Source organism: Ostrea edulis, chromosome 4 (genome assembly GCF_947568905.1).
Source record: "Ostrea edulis chromosome 4, xbOstEdul1.1, whole genome shotgun sequence".
Lineage (NCBI taxonomy): Eukaryota > Metazoa > Mollusca > Bivalvia > Ostreida > Ostreidae > Ostrea > Ostrea edulis.
In genome coordinates, this window is record NC_079167.1 from 65,202,143 (window position 1) to 65,221,759 (window position 19,617).

The window sequence follows — 19,617 nt, forward strand, 5'->3', positions numbered from 1 at the left end:
TCTGCATGGACACGGGTTATGAATTTTTTTCTGCAGTGCTTGCTACCTTCATCACTTGATCAAATGCTAAAGAAAGCATTTTATTGTTTAAATCGACTATCCATCACCACAACTCTAGTTGAACCCGAGACATAAATACGTCTGGTTGAATCTAGCTACTTTTCGAAATCTTATCAATGACCACCTTCTTATATTTTTGCATTCAACAGTCACTCCTGTTTCAAATAATTGAATATGTTTAAAAAGTTGATACTCATGAACAACAACCGACAGAAAAAGAATAGGCATGTTAAAGTATGTGTTGTAAGGTCAGGGACAGAAGTAGGAATTTGATAATTTACAGTTTTCGGGCCTGGATTTCTCGAAAAAAACTTAATTCAAAACTTGGACAGTTGTGATTATACTCAAATTTTGACTGCTCGAATAGAAGAAAACTTAATCTTAAGTTTGAGATTTTTTTCGAGAAATCCAGGCCAGGATCATGGAAATAAGCTGTTGCTGATTCCGAGCATGCCAAGATCACTGTTGACATTGATTGAAAAGACAACGCAAAACTCATTGTACGATCTCCAGAGTGTTTATCACGGTTTCTATTGAGAAATATAAATGATGCGTAAGGCACAGAATACAATGATAATTAACTTGCTGTATATACTAACCATGCATAATTCGTGAACAATACATATTTATGCTATGTCCATATTACATGCTTACATAGTTTTTATGTTACAGATATTATAGTCACATATGTACATGAACAAATAGCAATGTTGTAGACTATATTCTTAAAAGATATATATGTAAAGCTAATTTTTGATTTTTTTAATACAAACATGAGTATCCTATTACAATCTACATGTACATACACAGCCAATTGTCCCTACAATAGTTTAACATTTTAAATGAATACTAACATCATTCTAATGTTAAATTAATGTTGGTGTAACATTAAATTCAATTAATGTTAACCAACGTAAATTGTTACATGATCAATAATATACATGTCAAATGATGTTGAATTGAATTTAATGTTGATTTAGAGTTTTAAAATTCTATGCATTATGTGGGATTATAAAACAAATTGACTGTGAATTACATTTAGATGTAAAGAACAGAAGTATTTTAATTGTTTATCAAAAGTTAAAAATAAATTGTATGTAAATCACATTTGCACTTTTAGACTAGAAAAACAGGCACCTTTGAGGGAATAATGCTTTTCAAGAAAGATTCACAAAACATGAAAAATGCAAAAATATTTGATTTTCCTCTCGCATCTAATCTAAACCTTGCACATCTGAACTGAAATGGTGATCAACACCTAACAAGTAAATCTTCAATAACACATGTGCGAGTACATTTCTATTTCTTCTCGTAATCCATGCATTAGGTATTATATCATATTACAATAATTCACAAGGTTACAAAAGTGAACTAAACCTCACATCAATAGGAGTCTTGCAGATCATAGAGCATAAACTTCCCTAAAAACAATTATCAATCATTTTACGACTGTTGAATTTAATATGAATTAAAAAGCGCTCTCTTCACATACTGCCTAGTAGCATACAGAAACAACACCCATAAAAAAATGTATCCATTTCAAACAAACACCAAGATCTTACTAATAAGCAACAAAAAATCTCATCAATAGCTATCCAACATCACAGTTAATTGCTTTCCTATTTAAAAATCTACATGTTCAATAAAATATTAAAAGTATGTGTAAAAGAGATTCTCAATATAAAATGTGCATTGTTTTCTTCTGAAAATGATGACTAGTTAAAACTGATACAGAAATTAACACCATCAAACTATCACATCAAACAGATTTATTCGGAAACATTAAAAAAATACTACAACATATTGTAAATTACTAATACACTTTAGAATAGCTAACCTTTGATTTTGGTCATATCGGATTTAGTAGCAACTAATTATCTTAACACACAGATAATCACATAACCAAGGCTACAATTACAACAGATATGCTAATGACATAAACTAAATGTGCAATTTTCTCATATCCCAAAATATGTAGAAGTACATATCTCCCAAAATATGTAGAAGTACAGTGGTGGATCTAGACCTTACGGGGGTGGGTGGGTGGGGTTGAGGCCCGAAGAGGGAGGGAGGGGTCTGGGGGACTCTCCCCCCGCCAGGAAATTTTTTAAAAAGATTGATTCAAAATGGTGCATTTTCCACTGAAATTCTTGTTCCTTTCATTTATAGTTACTACATCCTTTACAGAATTTAAACAAAAAGAATAAACTTGACTTATTGATTCAAAATTATAATTCATTTCAGATTGGAATTCTCGTTCCTTCTTGCTTTGATGCATAGTTATCACTATTTTAAAAAAAAAAAGGGAAGGGGGGGCTGTTTCTAATCCCAACCCCCCCACCCACCAAATCCGCCTCTGAATTATACACAAATAGTTCTTGATTCAGATCATTTGTTATGTGTCCATGCAATTCAATTTTCTAATGGATATCATTGAGTTACATCTTACTTAGATCAGGGGTGATTTATCAACTGATTATTAAACCAGAATTCACATTTAATATCATCAGAAATTTACTTAACTTTACACACAAAATGGCAAATTTAATATTATGCGAGATTTTGAAAACAATCTCAAAAATAATATGCGAGTATTATTTAAAGCTCAGATCTTTATAAGAAAATAAAAATTGGCACATTTAATACATTTTGTAAACCAAACTGTATTCAATTCTAAAAATATCACTCACAGAAAGTTTATTTTGAGAATAATAACATACAGTCAAACCTCATTATCTCGAACTCGTTTGGGGCCAAGAAAAAACTTCAAAATATCTTAACGTTCAAGATATTGAGGTTAAAATATATAGAGAAAATGTAGTTTGGACTTCCAACTCAGTTTGACCTTATACCCATGGTATTCGATGTTCGAGATATCAAAGTTCATCTGTACTTTCTGATACATTTTAATCTCACAATGGTTGACATTTCTTTCTTGAAGTATGAAACTTGACAATGTTATTCTGTTAACAATCTATACATTTTTCATAATACAGAAGTATATTTAAGGAATAAATGTCTAGGTATATGTATTAAATTATGGGGGTACATATTATACATATATCACATCCCAATACATGACTTCAAGGGTTATGTACTTGACAAATGATGGATATTCATGAATATGACTTTTCATGAATTATTCATGAAAAAGAAATATTCATGAATATTCATTACCCTTCTTTTCATGAACAAATATTCATAATCCAAAAATGTTCTTTGCATCTTCATGAATAATATTCATGACATATTCAAATTCAAGATAAATCATGAATTATTCATGATCATTTCACAGGGGTCTAAGAATAGTTGCCTTGTCCGTGACAGGAAAACCCTGGAATGTTAGGTCACATGATGCCAAAGACAGAGGTACATGACAAAACACTTTAAGGCTTTCGTATTTGTCATTAATGGGGTAAATATTCTGGTATTTCAATATTTCTGGGAAGGCATTCTAACCATTTCCAGTATCATTCAGCAGTTTTCAGTGCATTTGGTGTAAAATATTACATTTAAATTGTGACATAAATGGAACACTCAATAATGTTATATAAACATATTAATAAAAACCTACTGTAATTTCTATAATAATGAATGTAGATTATACACAGAAATTATCCCATAATACATACATAATACAACCTACCTAGACTTTTATTCCTTAATATTTTGTAAAAAAAAATATTTTTTATGCTTCAAATAACTTTCCATAGAAAGTAAACCTATTTATGATAAAATATCAAATAACCACACTTGGAGGTACTGGCATCACATTGACAGTAACCATTCCTTAGAGTGTTCCAGATAAGATTATGGTGTATCAAATGCTGCAAAATAGCTGAATGCAGTGAATGATAATAATATTAATCCATGTTAAAAATGTGATAGTTTCCTTTACAAGATTTCTCATGAGATCAATAGTTTTCAAAACTGACATAAATCATGTTTGAATGTGCAAAACATCAATTTTCAAACCTGTAAATAATAAATTTCCTACTCTAAACCACTTGTCATAAATCAAAGAAATGTTTTTACTTAAAACTGTTAAATTATGAAGATTATCAACGCCGTACAGTAATATTAAGATGGATGACAACTTCCCAGCAGATGTAAAAATATTGATCAATACTATGACTGCCGGTGAAGGGAAGTAACTCCTTCCACTGAACAAACTGTACTCTGGCTGAGAAACTTTAATACACTCAAAGTACTAATCTATATAATACTTGAAAAATAACTACAGGTATGATGAACAGCAAGTATCATACACAAATGCCAAAGTATAAAAGCTAGTTTCCATTGATGTTCAGTAAAAAATATTTTACCTTGTGGCAAGCACTTTCGAGTTTAGGTTTTATACAAATGTATGTGATATCATTGGTATGGAAACCAGGCAACAAACTGCTGATGGAAAGCTGACATAATGAGTAAACTGGAGACAGAAAGTCAATAGTTTATGTGGAAACATCTGCTGCTTTGACTCCCAATGAACTACTGGTAAACACATCAGAAATCCGCCTGAGGTACTAATGATCATTTAACCTCTCGATTACATATTGTTTATATTTACAAACGATACCTCATGGCAGGTTACCCTTTCAACATTACCCTTTCTAGAGAAAAATTTACAGGTGGGGTTTCTGTGTGTCCAGAATATACGAAATCCTAAATCGTAAAGGTCCTTGAACAGACTTAAAGTGAAGAAGTACTTTTCCTTGGGGGGTTCTTCCTTAAATCTTCTTGATCTGTCTGTTTTCAGGGTAACGTGGAACTCGATGGCCATCTGCCTTATGTCTTTCAGAATTCCAGTTTCCAACATGTTCGGTACTGCCAGGTATTCATATTCCTCGATATCAATCTTCAGCACATCTATTGGTCTCTATGGCAATAAAAATTAAATCAAATCATTGCTTGGGACCTGTGTATATCTAACTATTCCACATCAAAGTAATCATAACAATGTCAAGGTCACCGAGTAAAAAATTAAAAACTTTTTGTTCAGGCCATACACATATTTGTAATACAGAAACATTATACACTCATATTTGACACAAGGGATGCTTTTTTAGAATTCATGAGTCAAACATAATGTGTATATGATTATATGTTTTGATCTTCCATCAAGGTCAATTATGACAGGCCAATGTCATGAAAGGTGAAGATGACGAACAGTGATCAATCACACAGGAAGTAGAATGGTAGTGTGGACTGAAATTAAATGGGTCTTATTGCTATATAGAGTTGATCACAATAAATGATGAAAAGATTGGAGCAGAGATGTTTTTTAATGTCTACCATGTTTTCTTTGTACAGTTCTTGAAGATACCAGTTTTTTTTATATTGCCCTATTTTCCTGTACTGTTTTTGCAAAATTTCATTTCCTCCTTCATCAGTTATGACGTCTCTCAGATAATTCTTAAATTCAACATCTACTACTTCAGGATAATTCATGCTGAAAATAGTAGATATCATATCACTTATAAAAGCACAAATCTTCACCTCTGAAGAAGACTCACATCAGACTTTGGTTATACACCTGTCTTATTTTCAAGAACTCTTTCACAAACATAACACCAACACAAATAAAGTAGTTGTAAATTTTTTTTTTTTATTTTAAGATTGATACCAATTTAATGATCTATGTTACATGAGTATGTCAAAATTACATGCTCCAGTTTTGTTGACAATTCCTAACACCCAAAATATTACATATAAGTATATGCAGTTTGACAATAATTCTACTGGTAAAATTGAATCTATAAGCACCATGAACAGCTGCATTTTAAGTAACTTAATTAATAACAAGTTTTTCATGCAAATGTTTGACACCTACAGAATCCAGGAACCAAATACACTTGCCATGGATACTAGTAACCCATGGCAACAATACACAGTATTACATGTAACTAAAGTGATAGTGGATACTAGTAGTGATATAAATCTATAATATATAGACAAATAATCTCAGCAAGAAAACAGAAGTCTATGTTGAATCTGTAGCTCTACTGGTTTAGACTTTCTTCAAACGGAACACATGCTTTAGAATTCTTAGGAGAAAGATTAAGAGAGACAGAATGAAAGATAAAAGAGAGAGATTTTGAATGCTATATCAGAAACATTTTTTAAGTTGTACTAAATTTTCAAATGACTGAAAGAAACAAAAAAACTTGTGTCCACAAAATAAAGAAAAAAAATAATGATTTAACCTGTAATGCAATGAAACTTGAATAAGATTATTCTTCTTTTTATGAAATCCTTCTTTAATCAAAATGTCACCTGAAACTCTTACAAAAACTTTTGAATTCAGACCCAAAGTAATTTTTGAACTCTTTTCTTCAAGACTCTTTCAACAAATTTGACATGACTATCTTTCAAATCACATTTAGTTTTAACCTTGCTTAGCCCAATCCAATTCTCTGATGACCATTTTTGAACTCTTTTTGTCAAGACCTTCCCAACAATATTTCATGTTTACATTTATGACTTGCTTACACCACTGGGGTGACAATTTTTAACTCTTATGATCATCAAAATATTTACAAGACTATCTTTCTTATCGATTAAATATTGACCATACCCAGCCTCACCAAATCCCTGGGGTAACCATTTTGAAATTCTCCTCATTTAGACCTTTCCTAGTGGTAAGGGCACTCGCTTCACAAGTGGGTGGTACAGGATTCGATTCTCGATCCAAGTGCAATGTTAAACGGATTATATCCAAATACATTTAACAAAGATTCGATGTTATTTTGACCCATCTGAGAATATCAACAAATCTGCACTGGGATTTTTGCAATAAAATACATTTCATATTTAAACACAATGTCAAATTTGGTGGGCAAATACAGTTCTTATCATACCAGAAAAATGTATCTTGGTGTTGGCTAAACAAGCTTCACAATGGTGCAATTATAAATGTCATAACAGGGAAAAGGGTCTCCAGCATATCAATACTTCTGTTGTTGTGATCTTGGTACAGAATCCTGATCAGGCTTGCTTTGTGTAAGAGTCATCTCACTGGGGCTAAGTCTGGTTTGGGCCCGAACCCTGCAATACCATTTATATCTATATTTATGGTATCACAGAGTTCGGGCCCAAAACAGGCTTAGCCTCTGTGAGTTGCCTTATAAATCAAATTGATCAACAAAACTAAAATAAAATTTCAATTGAAATCAAAATCATTCAATAACACAACAAATTGTGTTTATGTGAAAAAACAAACAAACTTGTGATCCAAATTTGAAGAAAATCAAGATAAAAGTGTATGAGGAGACACATTTCAGATAATCGCTCTACAGACTATAAACAGATGAACTACATACAATTTACCAATCCATATACTTTTCTGGTCTTTCACCAGCAAAACTAAATATCTTGAACAAAATTCAACAACAAAACACTAATTTATTGGTTACACAATGTACATTTTATCATATTTTGGGGTTTGACAAATACAGAAATATAAACGCCATATTTCATGCTAATAAGCACCAGTCTGTTTGATTATAGAAATACACATGTACCTGCAGACCCAGCAGGCATGCTTACTTCACAACCATCAACTCCTGCAACATCTGAGTTAAAAAGGTGATAATTTCTGGTGATAATTTCCTAATACAATATAATGACCATACATGTTAAAATCTGCAATTTTCATAACACTGCTTAGTTTGCATAACAAGAAAAACGAGCAAATTCAGTAAATTTATATTGCCTTCTTGAGGTACCGCAGTCTTAACATTTTGACCTTAAAATGCAACATATCATCCTTCAATCGTATTTGCAATATTTCAATACTAACAGCTTTCATTTTCTGGAACCAAAGTGTGAGTGAGGCAGATGGACAGATGGATCGATCAAAAATTAATAATTTACTCCCATTTTTACCAAATCCGGGGACGGAAACATTGATGAATTTACATGTACAAGTACTGAAAATTATCTACCCGGCATTACAGGAATTCCAGATTAGAATTTTAAAGCTTAATTACAGGTAAATATATAGATTTGGACTCATATTTTGAGATGTTTCAGGAATTGATCAGGGCAATATGTTGCATTCTAAATTGATACCACAAGGCAGTGATCATTTTTCTTCACAGCTGCTTCATTGCTTAAAGGCAACAGTAATTCATTTTCCATAATTACAAAATACCAATTCCAGTTTCACCAACCCCTCCCCCTTTTCTTGCCACAAAAGCATTGCTCAATATTAATTAAGGATTGAATCTAAAACAAGAGGTCCATGGACTTTAACAGTCACCCAAAGAACCATAAAATAAAAATTTAAAACTATATGTAAAAGTGTTAAAATGTAAATATTTGGCACAATGATGGCAAATTAATATTATGTACTTAATTTTCTTGCAAAGCCCGGATTACAATTATAAATACTCTTCAATGACATAATACTTTCTTGAATCTGTATTTTAATTTAATACATGATGACAATAACGATTTTGATTACGTCTCTCAAACAAGAAAAATCAACAATATCAAGATAGACTTTGACTAGAAAACCCGCATTTGAATGACACCGAGTCAAGGTCATATATTTATGATGTATCACATTTTCAGATTATACTTTCCTGTGATGAAAAAGAACCAGTTGGACATCTTAGTATAACTTGCTGGTTCAACAGACAAAATGAGTAATAAAAAGTTCCTAGTTTAATTTGTTAATATTAACAAATGAGACTTCGTGACAGCCTGTTCTTTGTGATGCACCGTTCTGTGGATAAAATTTACACCAGAGATTCCGATGCGTCCAGAACATCCTAAATCCCATGTCGTATAGATCCTTCAGGACAGTCAATCCCAGTAAATATTTCGCCCCATTCGGTTCACTCCTTAACGTGATGTGAAGTTCTATCGCAAACTGACGAACATTTTTCAACGTTCCGGAACGAATCATTTGTGGAAGAGCTTTCCATTCCCATTCCTCAACATCAATTTTAAGAAAATCAATGGGCCTCTGAAATAAAAGAACAGATGCCTTTATCAAAATACATCCAATTTCATGGGTTTTTTTTTAAATAATAGTTCCTCATGCAAACCAGGTCTCAATTCTCTCCAAACATAATTCTTCTTTGGGTTCCATTAACGGTTAAAGCTAGGAATGGTTATCATATCATGTTAATGAAGCATGTTTAATTTAGAATGCAAATATATCATGAAGCCAAATACAATGTAATGCATGTGTATGATTGCTTTCATTACATGGTATGCTGTGCTCCTAGTCATTTCCAGCAACGTTCCTGCTTCTTCCTCTTTTATACCAAAATATCAACATCTTTCAATAAACTATGTTGTATTCTGAGACTGATTATTTAGACTGACTGAAAATATGCTGTATTCTGAAACTGATTTCTAATAAGACTGACTGAAAATATGCTGTATTCTGAGACCGATTTTTTAAGACTGAAAATAAACAGAACTGATTGGTTGGGTGTTTCTTTTTTTAATTAAATGTAGTTGCATAGCCTATTACCATGATTTAAATAATATAAAAAATATTAATTTCATGACCTTATGATAGGAGTCAATATTTCACAAAATACGGGGAATATGAGGATATAGGATATGCACTGATTGTCGAGTAATAATTAATCAGATATTGATCTACAGATATAAGCATTTCCACTACAGACCACTAACATGACAATCACGTATAATGAGGTATGTACAGTGAACTACCTATATATATTTGAATTTACATTGAATTTTGGCCACATGCAATATTGAAGCCAAACTGTAAATCATGCAATTAACAATAAATGTCTAACTAAAACTTTGATGTGTATACATTTGTATTTGGAAGAAACAATCAATTTTGTTCTATGTGCATAGCACCACTGATGTCATTCCTTAATATATCTTCAATCTCATTGGAAATTCACAAAGCAAACTCTTAAAGGACAAATGAAGTACATACAAGCAAAATGTTTTTACATCAAGCATTTTATGTCAAATCAAATAAAAAAAAAATAATTAGAAAAAACCCAAACAACAGTTGTTAAATTGAAAGGGTCAGACCAAGCTAAATGCAAATATATCCAGCATGCAATGGACTATTTTCGCAGAAACATGCAGTGAAATTATTGAATGCATTCATTTGGAGCAAAAATTGATAAACATTAAACTAAGACATTAGCACAACAATAAATACTTCCGTGAAATTTTCCCTAATTTTTCTTATTAGACTTCAAATCTGACTCAACTTGAAAAGACTTTTTTTACATGGCCTTCTTTACTCATGTTTCATTATCTGACAAAGTCATTTGATTTTCTTGGGAAGTTATACTTACTTCATGTATGCAGAGGTCCAAATAAATCCAACTGGTCACCATGGAAAACTACGCGACTTTGTTTTGTTAACACCATTTTTTTTTTTAATGTTCTAGTTCTTTTTACTAAGCATTCAGTAAACTAAGGAACATTTAATACGGATTTAATATGTTGGGAAATGGATCCATGTGTCAACTAATGTGAAGCTAGCAATACATGTGAAGGGAATACAGAAATTAGTAAAATTCAAGCATACAAGCACTAAAAACCAAAACGATTTCAGAAAAAGTTATCAATGATGTGGCAGGTGTCCCACATCAATCAACTTTTAAAAACTTGACACTATAAAATATACAAAATGTATATAATCAGTTCTATGAAATTTAACAGTGCAAAAATTGAAAATTTTCAGCCCTTCACTCCCAATGTGACTATCAAGATAAATTCAGGTGTGAACTGTTCAAAAACTGATTTTAGTGCCTTTTAGCAAACTGGGTATCATATAAATGCAAAAAAGGGGGCCCAATCAAGAGTCAAAATTCTCTCCTGTATCATGTTGTTTTATAGAGAAGTGATGCACTATTCTTAAAGAGATACTTGCATATCTATTTGGGAAATTGTAACCTTTCTTTAAAACTTTAATGTGACTCCCAACCCTGGCTCCAAGGGCTATGGACTGAGCATCCCACATAGTACATGAGAATACTTTAAAGATGATGTTATCACTTAGCTACTATATACATAAAATTTTCATGCTTTTTCCTTTTTTTATCCATAGATGTGACCATGCAGTCTAGTGAAGGCATCGGGATTTGAATGGAGTACTTATTGAGCATAAGCTGGTACATGATAATCATTAAATAATATAGACACTGTCTGTTAGATAGAACAATTAACTGCTTGATAAATATCAAATTTGCTGGAAACCTATACTAAATCACAGAGATGCAGAGTTCAAATTAACTTCTGCATACATTAATGGAAATTGAACCATTTATGAGTGTGGCTTATTGCTGCCATTAGATATAATCATAGTGACCAAAACTTGTATCCGAGTCTCTATAAATTCACCACTTATCAAGCTATGTCTAGCTAATCTTTGGTAATGTGAACTGCTGAACTTTTGCGATTTATAAAACTAGATGTATATATTTCTTCAAACAGACTTGTGAACTTCCCACCCACTCTGCCGGGATTTCAAACAATAAACATCGAAGTGAACATCCCATGTGCTAATTTCTACCCAGAAGAGTAAATATTCTGCTATTCTGAAGAAAGATTCTAATCATGCATTTAGTCATATCTTCTAATCTTACATTTGCCATTTGGCCCTCGCGTACGAGATCTACATATTATTCAATCCAATATTATTTACTTGATTATGGTATGATGTACATGCAGTTAGCTATATTATCTATAATTCACAAGGCAGTTAGTAGCGTTATTACTCATACGTCAATACAGGCATCCGACACAGTGCTGCTTCAGTCACCTCCAGAACTTGCTTTGTAATTCATTTATGTATCTTGAAAACTTTAACAATGAGTGCTTTATATAAAAAATTACCGCATGTTCTGTATTATTTTCCATTTTAAAACTCAGTTCTGTTTAATAAAATGCAGTGCTCTCACCAGGACAAAACATTATTATCATAATGAAGCATGCAAACACATCAAGCTGTATAAAATAATGTTTTATCATGGCAGGTATATGCTAAACATCACATATAACATCAATCACAGTCCAACACAGATCAATATAGCTTAACAAGTCCTTATACACCATCTTCATTTTTTTTTGGCAGTAATCCTGTCTGTTGTCATTCAAACCAGACACAATACGACCAACTTGAGTTTAAATTTTTAAGACAAAAAAAATCTTTCAATTAAAACTTGATTTCTCTTACATGAGCATGTTAAAAGTTTCCAAAGTTGAACACACAATGGCAAATCAGATTGCAGTCATCTCGGGCAGTTAAGTATCTATCAGTCATGGTAATTAGAATTCTGGAATCTGGGGATGAAACAAGAAGCCCTCAAGAGCCTGATTTGCTCACCTGGCTTGAATAACTTTAACCAATCAAATGGCATGGTGGCATATTAAAGGGACTGGTTCATGTTTTTCGAAAGATATGTTTTTCATTTTTTATGTTAAAAATTAGAAAAATTGCTCATTTAATGTTGACAACAAAAATTTGGACTGTCTGAATGTAAGGATAAGAGCAATATTTTAGCTTTGATTCTGTGTTATGTAAACAAAGACTCGAGTCTTTTTATGTAAATTAACAAACAAACCAGTGAAACGTTAATTTTGTAATTTAAAGCATCTTCATTTTGTACAATCACAAATTTTAATTTTTAAATGACACATTTTACCTAAAGTATACTTGAGATGTGATATATATAATAAACTTGGATCAATATCCATTTATTTTGAAAACCCTGTAAACAATAACACACCTCAATCTTTGTTTTCAAAACAAATAATAAACTCTCTATAATGAGCTTCTGTCATGATGAATAACCTTAATATTTTTGTGAAACCTTCTAGTAAACATATGTGACTGTAGATTTTGATCATTTTCAAGTGAAAAACAAAATTTGGAGGAAAATTGTGAATCAGTCCCTTTAAGATATGGATCACTTCTGCTGGACCACTCGAGGAACAATTGTACCATGTATATTGTGAATGGGGGATGAAGCAGTTATGGTTGTTTGTTTGTTTATGTCCAGTCAAGAATTTTTCTCTCATATTGGGATGTCACCATATGTAGATGAAGCACCACAAATTTAGACCCATGTTTAGAGCTCAGGGCTGTAACAGTGAGGGTTCTTTAACATGCCAACGTCTGCCTTGACACAGAACCTCAATTTGTAATATAGGTGATATCCAAAAGACCTGTGATTCCCGCTTCTAAATTCTGAGCATTTGGCAAAGGCGCAATCAATACCTATATCAATGTGTTAGGTTTGACGCAGCCATGGCACCAGTGGGGGTCAAACTCACGACCTCCTAATTATGAAACAAATGTTCTACGACTGAGCTACCACAACCAGTGAAGCAGTTATGGAGAGAGTTAATTTTATCTAAGCTAATATAGCTGTGGTCACTCCAAATGATAACAACACTCAATTCTGCAAGATCACTAGAGGAACATGTACACAAGAACGTTGACTTAACCGAAAAATGCAGTCGTTCTAGTCAATTCGGTGTCAACCAATGAAAAAGCATTGGTGGCCATACTGAAACTTAGATCACTTAAAGAAATGATAAAACTACTGCAGGACCACCATAGGAATACAGTGGAACCCCATTATTACGACCACCATAGGAATACAGTGGAACCTCATTATTACGACCACCATAGGAATACTTGTTATGAAACTGGGTATGCAGCCATTAAGATTAAAATATTGTTTATAGACTCCAACAATGCCGGATGAAGAATGCCAAGTGAATGCAGTAGCTCAAACTAGCCTTCAGCTAAGTGAGCTCAAGATGGAGGTTGTGTATAATAATATGTATTGGACCTTGTTGATATTTTGTTTAAGGATGTATAATTACATGACATCTGATAATATATATAATATAAACATACATACACAAGATATATGTATATTTGAACACCATCACACATTCTTTCTAATAACTTGATAAGCTATTATAGTTCTATATAAATTGAGAATGATTTGTACCCCGTTTCAAAAGAGTATTTTGAGGTTTGTCTAAGAGTCACATATACATCATCTATATAAATCTACTAATATCTGTTTTCAATCCACTTCACTTTCACTTTAAGTACTGCATGGAAAAATAATAAGAGTCACTTAAAAAGTATTACAGTGCCTTGTGTGGAAGCATTGCTAAATGCATTATATATTTATAGAATTTATAAAATTTTGCATTTCCAAATAAACATGGTATAAAATGGAACAAATTTGATGTACAGATCTTTGATAATGAATTTTCAAATAGTGATTAACATTTAAAAGTAAAATTTTATGGCAAAATTTACCATCTTTGAAAATAAAAATTTACCATACATTAATTTTTCACATTCAGAAGTTACATAAATCACTTTTAGTCAAAATCTGAAATGCAAAATAATAATTTAATATTGATGATTAAAATAACACTTGCATATTTAAACCATTCCCAAAGTGCCATGAATTTTTTTCTTTCACAATTTCGCATTCCAAGGATTAAGCCAATCCTGTACAAGTACAATGTAATTACATACCTTAGAGTGGCCCAGTTCCTCTCTCTGTTTCTGCAGTGTCCTCATTTTCCAATTGGTTCCACGCGACGGCATATTATCCCCGGACAGCCCCGTGGCATGGAAAAATACATTGGCACCATGTTTGTGATCCCCTACCCTCATGCTGCAAATACATGTACATCAAAATGCATGCTTCTCAACAAAACAACAAGAACTATTTCAGCTTCCCCCATATTACAGTTCTGGCAGTGAAAATTACTGGTTGGGGGGGGGGGGGGGGGGGGGGGGGCGCTTGGTCCACAAAATTCAATGCCTTGCTCCTCTGCTTCTAAAAATGCTTTAAATCATTGGATCTCTGCTGACTGAGGTCTAATCTTCTATCATGGGTAATGGTTTATTCAAACATCTTAATTTATGAGGGAAAATGTTACCTTTCAGTTCTTGAGGGGGAAAAAACCACTTCTTTGTAATTTTATGCATATCACTGGTGGGGAAGGGGAGGGGATGTTAGTGGAGGAGGAGGAGAGAGAGAAAGTAATGATTTGAATAAACTTAAACATATAAACCAACAGTGAACCACCAAGCTTGAAATTTGACATAATGCAGTATATCTCTACTTATAGATTGAAGAAACTGAAATTTTTTCTGACAAGAATCTGTATCAACAGATAATGCAATGTGTTTGTCCTCTGTCAGAGGCCTAACACAATCTATCAACAGATAATGCAATGTCTTTGTCCTTTGTCAGAGGCTGGACACAATCTATCAACAGATAATGCAATGTCTTTGTCCTCTGTCAGAGGCTGGACACAATCTATCAACAGATAATGCAATGTGTTTGTCCTCTGTCAGAGGCCTAACACAATCTGTCAACAGATAATGCAATGTGTTTGTCCTCTGTCAGAGGCCTAACACAATCTGTCAACAGATAATGCAATGTCTTTGTCCTCTGTCAGAGGCTGAACACAATCTATCAACAGATAATGCAATGCCTTTGTCCTCTGTCAGAGGCTGAACACAATCTATCAACAGATAATGCAATGTCTTTGTCCTCTGTCAGAGGCTGGACACAATCTATCAACAGATAATGCAATGTGTTTGTCCTCTGTCAGAGGCCTAACACAATCTGTCAACAGATAATGCAATGTGTTTGTCCTCTGTCAGAGGCCTAACACAATCTGTCAACAGATAATGCAATGTCTTTGTCCTCTGTCAGAGGCTGAACACAATCTATCAACAGATAATGCAATGCCTTTGTCCTCTGTCAGAGGCTGAACACAATCTATCAACAGATAATGCAATGTCTTTGTCCTCTGTCAGAGGCCGAATACAATCTGTCAACAGATAATGCAATGTCTTTGTCCTCTGTCAGAGGCCGAATACAATCTGTCAACAGATAATGCAATGTCTTTGTCCTCTGTCAGAGGCTGAACACAATCTGTATCAACAGATAATGCAATGTCTTTGTCCTCTATCAGAGCCTGGACACACTTTGTTAACAGATAATGCAATGTCTTTGTTCTCTGTCAGTGGCTAAACACAATCTATCAACAGATAATGCAATGTCTTTGTCCTGTGTCAGAGGCTGAACACAATCTGTATCAACAGATAATGCAATGTCTTTGTCCTCTGTCAGAGGCCGAATACAATCTGTCAACAGATAATGCAATGTCTTTGTCCTCTGTCAGAGGCTGAACACAATCTATCAACAGATAATGCAATGTCTTTGTCCTCTGTCAGAGGCTGGACACAATCTATCAACAGATAATGCAATGTGTTTGTCCTCTGTCAGAGGCCTAACACAATCTGTCAACAGATAATGCAATGTGTTTGTCCTCTGTCAGAGGCCTAACACAATCTGTCAACAGATAATGCAATGTCTTTGTCCTCTGTCAGAGGCTGAACACAATCTATCAACAGATAATGCAATGCCTTTGTCCTCTGTCAGAGGCTGAACACAATCTATCAACAGATAATGCAATGTCTTTGTCCTCTGTCAGAGGCCGAATACAATCTGTCAACAGATAATGCAATGTCTTTGTCCTCTGTCAGAGGCCGAATACAATCTGTCAACAGATAATGCAATGTCTTTGTCCTCTGTCAGAGGCTGAACACAATCTGTATCAACAGATAATGCAATGTCTTTGTCCTCTATCAGAGCCTGGACACACTTTGTTAACAGATAATGCAATGTCTTTGTTCTCTGTCAGTGGCTAAACACAATCTATCAACAGATAATGCAATGTCTTTGTCCTGTGTCAGAGGCTGAACACAATCTGTATCAACAGATAATGCAATGTCTTTGTCCTCTGTCAGAGGCCGAATACAATCTGTCAACAGATAATGCAATGTCTTTGTCCTCTGTCAGAGGCTGAACACAATCTGTATCAACAGATAATGCAATGTCTTTGTCCTCTATCAGAGCCTGGACACACTTTGTTAACAGATAATGCAATGTCTTTGTTCTCTGTCAGTGGCTAAACACAATCTATCAACAGATAAAGCAATGTCTTTGTCCTGTGTCAGAGGCTGAACACAATCTGTATCAACAGATAATGCAATGTCTTTGTCCTCTGTCAGAGGCTGGACACAATCTGTATCAACAGATAATGCAATGTCTTTGTCCTCTGTCAGAGGCTGAACACAATCTGTATCAACAGATAATGCAATGTCTTTGTCCTCTATCAGAGCCTGGACACACTTTGTTAACAGATAATGCAATGTCTTTGTCCTCTGTCAGTGGCTAAACACAATCTATCAACAGATAATGCAATGTCTTTGTCCTCTGTCAGAGGCCGAACACAATTTATCAATAACCAACCCACTTTTGCCTACTTCAACTTAATCTTCCGAAAATGAATAAATTTTCAGGAAATGTCCACTTTAAATCTGACATAACTACGTATCACAGCTAAACATAGACAAGAACATGTGCAAGGCAGTCCTCTTTTCTTATCACAGCTAAACATAGACAAGAACATGTGCAAGGCAGTCCTCTTTTCTTATCACAGCTAAACATAGACAAGAACATGTGCAAGGCAGTCCTCTTTTCATGGCTAAAAAACTGCATGACATACTTATTTAATAGTTAAAAACATAATCCAAAATACTAATTCAAGGAAGAAATTAAAATGATGCATTACTTGACGGACGTGTACATGTATATACATTCATCATCCTAAGTGTCAGAGCTTTATGGTTACTATCAAATGGTACGAGATAGAAATTTGGCACAGACAAATATTTGAATTTTTTCTTTCCAATGACCTTGGCCATGACATCTTACGCTAACAAACCTTTGTGCCAAGTATGTGCTTCTTATGTCTCTCCATACAAACTTATTGACCAGACAAATAGTGAATGTAAATTGCATATGTTTATACACATAATCAATTTAGATGCATCTTTAGTCATGTTCTAATATCTCATATTTCTAAGTATAATACTGAGGACAAGTGGTCTTGTCAGTTAAACATGGTCTGGATCATCCTGATGTTTGTACATGTCTATACTTCCCACAAACGTCTAGACTTCGCATATTGTATTTAATATTTTTTCTAAACTCAAAGTGAGGCTTATCAAAATTCTGATAAAAACACCAATTAGTTAATTAAGAAAAGGGTAGTTACCTGCGTCCCACTCATAACAACTCCGCCATTTCAAAACACATTTTTTTTTTAAAATGGTGTTCTGATTGACCTGCGCCCATAAAAACTTACTTTGAATCAAACTCTAGAAAGTTAAAGCATACATTTTTCACTGAAAGAGTCTAGAATACCTTTATTTGGGAAAGGATGTTTGTGAACTATTTCCTGCATACCTATCTGTATCATGAAAGGATGTTTGTGAACTATTTCCTGCGTACCTATCTGTATCATGAAAGGATGTTTGTGAACTATTTCCTGCATACCTATCTGTATCATGTAAGTTGAATGTGACACCTGGGATGACCCTTGTTAACAATGCAATAATTTCATTTAACTCTGATAAAGCATTGTTTACAGTTCATACAAAGAATGTGTATTTTTTTTTTTATCAGGCTCTTTCAATACCGTTCAAAGCTGATATTTTTGTTCACTAGTTTAGTCGAATCTAACAGGGGAAAGATTTTCTACAGAAAGTGTCCACACTTTTGTGAGGATCGAGTAGAACCAAACATCAAGGTGATCCAGACTATTTCAAACAATCAAGATCTCCACAGTACTATCACATTTACCACTCACAAATTTCTTCTTTTATCTCTTACCTTGGGTCAAATGCGTGCACTTCACAATTGTATTTTTTTACAATGGCATCATCAAAACTGAAGTCAAACTGGATTCTGTAAAATGAATTAAGATACACATACTATATATAAATATCTGTATCTATTATAAACAATAAGATTTTCTCAGCAAACAAGGGAAGCGTGCAGGCTCTATTTACCCTAGCTTTCCTACTTGATTCAAGAGATATAGCAAAAGTTAAAGTTTTTTGATTGATTGATTGTATCTTGCTTAACGTCTCGCTCAAGATTTTTTCACTCGTATGGAGACATCATCAAAACCGGTGAAACTTTGCTCAGCACTTAATTATAGTCATTGAGCAGTGAAGGTTCTTTAGCATTCCACACCTACTGTGACACGGGACATCCATTTTTAAGGTAATCTCCGAGGACCTGTGACATTCACATCTGCATGAATGATGCTGAGCGTTTGGTGATGGAACTGTCACTACCTGTTTTAACGACTTAGGTCTGTCACAACCGGGATTCAAACCCCGACCTTCTGTATGCGGGGCGAATGCTCTATAACCTCTAGGCCACCATGGCGGAAATATAGGTTAAAGTCCAAGGGTCAAGATCACAATGTTTAAACTCTTGGTACCAAATGAAAGGTCATGAGGAATCCTTATCTATGTGTAATATCAAATCACTATTCCCCTTAGTTCTAAAGATATAGCCAAGGTTAAAGTTTTTTTCCTTAAAGTGTGATGATGTCACTGTCATTAACACCTGATGTCATTAACACCTGATGTCAAGACATTTGTCCAAGTGAGCTAAAAATCAGGGA

The 19,617-nt window shown here is 33.7% G+C and overlaps 1 protein-coding gene across 4 annotated transcripts in view; it reads right to left on the reverse strand.

Moving 5' to 3' along the window:
- Positions 1-561: 561 nt before the first annotated feature.
- Positions 562-19,617, reverse strand: part of LOC125671388 (probable methyltransferase-like protein 24) — a 46,803-nt gene continuing 27,747 nt past the window's right edge. For 2 of the 4 annotated variants that reach the window (XM_048907114.2, XM_048907115.2), the window contains exons 4-6: positions 18,813-18,887; positions 14,588-14,729; positions 562-4,939 (exon numbers count right to left, since the gene is read on the reverse strand). In XM_048907114.2, the coding sequence (XP_048763071.1) occupies positions 4,610-4,939; positions 14,588-14,729; positions 18,813-18,887 (547 nt within the window). In that variant the 3' untranslated portion in view covers positions 562-4,609. Of the gene's footprint in view, positions 4,940-5,647; positions 9,035-14,587; positions 14,730-18,812; positions 18,888-19,617 lie in introns of those variants that run through there. The other 2 variants (XM_048907116.2, XM_056163464.1) reach the window with 1 other exon arrangement.